Raw genomic sequence first — 5,132 nt, 5'->3', positions numbered from 1 at the left:
CATCAGCCTGGGGACTGAAAGGTCCTTGGTTCGATTCCAGGTCAGGGCACAGGCCTGGGTTGCAGGCGCGGTCCCCAGTAGGGGGCGTGCAGGAGGCAGCGGATCAATGATTCTCATCATTGATGTTTCATTCTCTCTCTCCCTCTTCCTTCCTCTCTGAAATCAATAAAAATATATTATAAAATATATATATATATAACCCTAACCACTTTAGCTCAGTGGATAGGGCGTCGGCCTGCGGACTGAAGGGTCCCGGGTTCGATTCCGGTCAAGAGCATGGACCTTGGTTGTGGGCACATCCCCAGTGGGGGGTGTGCAGGAGGCAGCTGATCGGTGGTGTTTCTCTCTCATCGGTGTTTCTAACTCTCTATCCCTCTCCCTTCCTCTCTGTAAAAAAATCAATAAGATATATTTAAAAAAATTAAAATTAAAAAAATTTTTTTTTTTTGATTTCAGAGGGGAAGAGAGAAACATCAATGATGAGAGAGAATCATCGTCAATCAGCTGCCTCCTGGGTGTCCCCACACTGGGGATGGAGCCTGCAACCCAGGCCTGTGCCCTGACCTGGAGTCGAACCCTGACCTCCTGGGTCATAGGTCAACGCTCAATCACTGAGCCCTGCTGGCCGGGCTGCTTACTGGTTCTAGAGGGAGAAGGAAACACCCATGGGTTGCCTGCTGTGCGTGCCGCCACCAGGGACTGAGCTACAGCCTTTTGGTGTCCAGCTGACAGTCCAGCCGGCTGAGCCTGGGGCCAGGGCGCTACAGTTTTTTAGTAAAATACACATAAACCCAGAATTCACCATGGCAACCATTTTAAAGTGCAAGGGTCCAACATCATTCTTTTGCATGTCTCAGCACCATCTAGTTTTGCCTGTCAGTTCTGCCCATTTTAACAAACTTAGGCCATAGGATGTTTGTAATTTAAACCTCTTTTATACACTATATGCATGTTTCCAAGCAACGTTTGTTAAAGGGTATTTCCCCTGTTGAATGGTTGTGGCACCCTTGAATTCCTGCACTCTTCTTATTTTTTATTTTAATATTTTATTGATTTTTTACAGAGAAAAAGGGAGAGGAATAGAGAGAAACATTGATGAGAGAGATCGATCAGCTGCCTCCTACACACTCCCCACTGGGGATGTGCCCGCAACCAAGGTACATGCCCTTGACCGGAATCGAACCTGGGACCCTTCAGTCCGCAGGCCGAGGCTCTATCCACTGAGCCAAACCGGTTCGGCACTCTTCTTATTTTTAAAAAAAATCCTCACCCAGGATATTTCCTCCATTGATTTCTAGAGAGAGCAGAAGGGAGAGAGAGAGAGAGAAATATCTAAGTGAGAGAGACATCGATTGGCTGCCTCCTGCACATCTCCTACTGGGGATGTGCCCCGCAACCCAGGTACATGCCCTCGACCGGAATCGAACCTGGGACCCTTCAGTCCGCAGGCTGACGCTCTATCCACTGAGCCAAACCGGTTTCGGCACTCTTCTTATTTTAAAAAAAAATCCTCACCCAGGATATTTCCTCCATTGATTTCTAGAGAGAGCGGAAGGGGGAGAGAGAGAGAGAAAAAAATATCTAAGTGAGAGAGACATCGATTAGCTGCCTCCCACACGTGCCCCAACCGGGGAACCTGCAACTGAGGGACCTTTAACCTGGAATCAAACCCGAGACCCTGAGCAAACGGGCCAGAGTGATTCCCGCTCCTTTGATTCCTTCCGTTTGACTGTCCTCACGCCTGACGGTCTGTTTGCTGCGGCTGCACTGGGAGGCCTCCCGCGGTGTCTCACCCCCATACATTGTCCACTTGGCCTCGGTATCGCTTTTGTGGGCCCTTCACAAAACAAAACAAAAACCACTTTGTGACTGTGTTTGTACGGAGATGAATAAAATCCAGGTGGGATTGTATTTATTGTTTCCCCTTCTCGTTTAAAAGAAGCATTTTTGTTGCCTCTGCGTGTATGTGGGGCCCAGGCCCTCTGCCTATTGGAGAACTCGGCCCGTGTTTTCACTCTGAGTGTCTTGGGGATCGTTTTCCTTCATGGGCTCCGTTGCAGGTCTGCAAACTCAAAGGACAACATAGCAAGTGTTTCCGTCTCTGGGTCGCCTGTGGTCTCTGTCATGTGTGTGTACAGCCCGTGAAAAATGTTAAACCTGTCTTCACTTTTCCCTGGTGCCCTCACGGGGAAGCAGGTGTCATTGTGGCCCCGGGTTTTCTCTCTGCCCTGAGCCGGGGCCCTTGAACCAGACCCTCGATGGGACGGCTGTGTCCGCAGGGTCCCCCGCACGGCCGAGACATGAACACGCCCACCGGTCACCTGCCTCGTGCAGGTGGTTCCCTCCGCGTAGACACCAGCCTCATCATCCTCTGTCCTTTCCCTGTTACTGCTTGTATTTTTATTTTATTATGTTTTAAAACTTTTTATTGACTTTAGAGAGATATCAATTGTGCCAATTTTTAAAAACTTTTTTATTGATTTCAGAGAGGAAGGGGGAGGGAGAGAGAGAAACATCGATGATGAGAGAGAATCATTGATCCGAAGCCTCCTGGTTCATTGATTGATGCTCAACCACTGAGCCATGCTGGCCGGCTGTTCCAGTTCATTCATTGGTTGGTTCCTGTGTGAGGCCTGAACAGAGATCGGACCCTCAGCCTTGGGTATCGGGATGACGCTCTAACCGCTGAGATGCCAGCGCTGCTTTTGTCGTTAGATAAGCATTGTTGGGCTGTGTCCTGTGTGAGTCAGAGGCCTGGGGCGTGTTTCACAGGACTGTTGGGACCTGTGGCCACACTGCGGTTCCTGGTCCCAACCCGTCCCCAACATTTTCGTGTTTTCTAGACATTTTCCTGGGGAACGTATGTATAGGAAGGACTTCTGTGTGATTCTTAAAACCACGGTTCGGGCCCTGCCCGGGTAGCTCAGTTGGTTAGAGCGTCATGTGCCAAGGTTGCGGGCTTGATCCCCAGCCAGGGCACAGACAAGGACCAACCGACGAATGCAAATCAGTGTTTCTCTCCCTTCCTTCTCTATAAAATCAATCCATTAAAAAACAACAAATAACCATATTTTGAGCCTTGGCTGGTGTGGCCAGTTGGTTGAGCGTGGTCCCATGCACCAGGCTGCTTCCTGGTCAGGGCACATGCCCGAGTTTTGGGCTCAGTCCCGGGTTGGGAGCACGCAGGAGGCAGCTGATCAGTGTTTCTATCGGTCACATCCATGTTTCTTAGTCTCCCTTTCCCTTCCTCTCGCTAAAATTAATAAAAACGTATTTTAAAAAACCAGCACCGTCTCAGAAGTTAGAGGGTTCCTTCCGCACAGCACAGCCCCGAGCCCCCACAGCGTCCAACTCAAAACGTCCATGTGCAGTTTGAGGTGCACGTTAGAAACAGCTGGGGAGTGTGGGGCTTCTCTCTAGTCCTCCACCCGCCCCCTCCCTGCCCAGCCGGGCTCACAGCCAGACCCCACCCATGAGGGCCACCTGCGTGGTCGCCTGGGGCCGCTGGTCCCTCCTGCCCTGACGGCGTCCCTCCGTCCCTCCCTCTGCCCCAGGACTACATCGCGGTGAAGGAGAAGTATGCCAAGTACCTGCCCCACAGCGCCGGGCGCTACGCGGCCAAGCGCTTCCGCAAGGCGCAGTGCCCCATCGTGGAGCGCCTCACCAACTCCATGATGATGCACGGCCGCAACAACGGCAAGAAGCTCATGACCGTGCGCATCGTCAAGCACGCCTTCGAGATCATCCACCTGCTCACCGGCGAGGTAGGCGGGGCCGGGCAAGAGCCGCCACCCACAGTGCCCGCTGGGGGCCTTCAGGGTTTAGGGTGACCATGGACAGGTCCTGGCCTGCCTCAGGCTCATCAGCTCCCCTCTCTCCCAGAACCCCCTGCAGGTCCTGGTGAACGCCATCATCAACAGTGGCCCCCGGGAGGACTCCACCCGAATTGGGCGCGCTGGGACCGTGAGGCGACAGGCTGTGGACGTGTCCCCGCTGCGCCGTGTGAATCAGGTGGGCCTGGGCTTGTGGCCCCCGTGGCTGGGCGGGCACAGCAGTCGGAGGAGTCCTGCCCAGGGCAGGGGCTGGCCAGTGGGAAGGTTCGCCCAGCCGCATGCTTTACTTGGAGTGTCACTTCCTCCAGGAAGCCTTCCTGGATTCCTGCCCGTGCAGGGCAGATCCCAGCTCTGGACCTTTGGGGCGGCATTGGGCTGAGGTGCCGTTTGATTCTGGTGTATATTTTGTCACTGTGTGTGTTTCTGGGACCATTGGAGGATCAGTTGATGACATTCTCAGAGAACATGGACGTTCTAATCCCACCGTCTCCCGGTCTAGGCTCCCTCTGTCCTGTTTATGCAGCGTCCCCAGCACTCTGGCTGCTCGTTTTCAATCCAGGGTCCAGGCCGGGAGCACACCCTATCATGGCAGGTCTCTAGTCTCCAGGAATCGGGGACCCTTTGTGTTTACACTTTAGTGGCCCCAGTCTGACCCCAGACCTGGCAGCATGCCACCTGGGTGGCAGTGTGGTCGCCAGCATTCCTTGGGGGCCCATGGGCCGGCCCTGCCTGGTGTGGGGTGTCCTCTGCCCCAGGCTTAGCCGGCCCCTGTGCTCCCCAGGCCATCTGGCTGCTGTGCACGGGTGCCCGCGAGGCTGCCTTCCGGAACATCAAGACCATCGCCGAGTGCCTGGCAGATGAGCTCATCAACGCGGCCAAGGTGGGTGAGGACACGGTGGGGGCTGGGGGGGTCCTGCCCATCAGGAGCTGACCCCGTGCCTCCCTCCCCCCAGGCTCCTCCAACTCCTACGCCATCAAGAAGAAAGACGAGCTGGAGCGCGTGGCCAAGTCCAACCGCTGATCCCCGTGCGGCTCTAATAAACCGTCCTGCCCTCGGGCAGCACTGCCTGCCTGTGCGCTGTCTGTCCTTGGGGGTCGCGGGAGCGGGGGCCGGGGGTCCCCAAGTCCTGAGGAGCTGATCACATTCTTGGCACGTCCTGGGGCCGGGATTCCCAGGGAAGCACTGACTCAGAACCATGGCAGCCGGGGTGCAGGCCCAGCCACCTGGGGGTCCCCGCTGGTTGGGAGTGGGGGCGGGGTTGTCCTCACGGAGGTGCCCCTGGTCTGGGGGGGCTTGGT

General features: G+C 55.0%; 1 protein-coding gene across 1 annotated transcript in view; it reads left to right on the top strand.

The window, feature by feature from the left end:
• The window catches only part of RPS5 (ribosomal protein S5), a 6,077-nt gene extending 1,170 nt beyond the window's left edge, over positions 1–4,907 (top strand). Inside the window, exons 3-6 of the mRNA XM_023744702.1 lie at positions 3,550–3,764; positions 3,883–4,011; positions 4,615–4,713; positions 4,786–4,907. Of these exons, the coding sequence (XP_023600470.1) occupies positions 3,550–3,764; positions 3,883–4,011; positions 4,615–4,713; positions 4,786–4,854 (512 nt within the window). The 3' untranslated portion in view covers positions 4,855–4,907. The remainder of the gene's footprint in view (positions 1–3,549; positions 3,765–3,882; positions 4,012–4,614; positions 4,714–4,785) is intronic.
• The last annotated feature ends 225 nt before the right edge of the window (positions 4,908–5,132 follow it).

The sequence above is a fragment of the Myotis lucifugus genome, unplaced genomic scaffold (assembly GCF_000147115.1).
Source record: "Myotis lucifugus unplaced genomic scaffold, Myoluc2.0 scaffold_482, whole genome shotgun sequence".
Classification (NCBI taxonomy): Eukaryota; Metazoa; Chordata; class Mammalia; order Chiroptera; family Vespertilionidae; genus Myotis; species Myotis lucifugus.
This window is presented reverse-complemented; position numbering and strand designations above follow the sequence as displayed.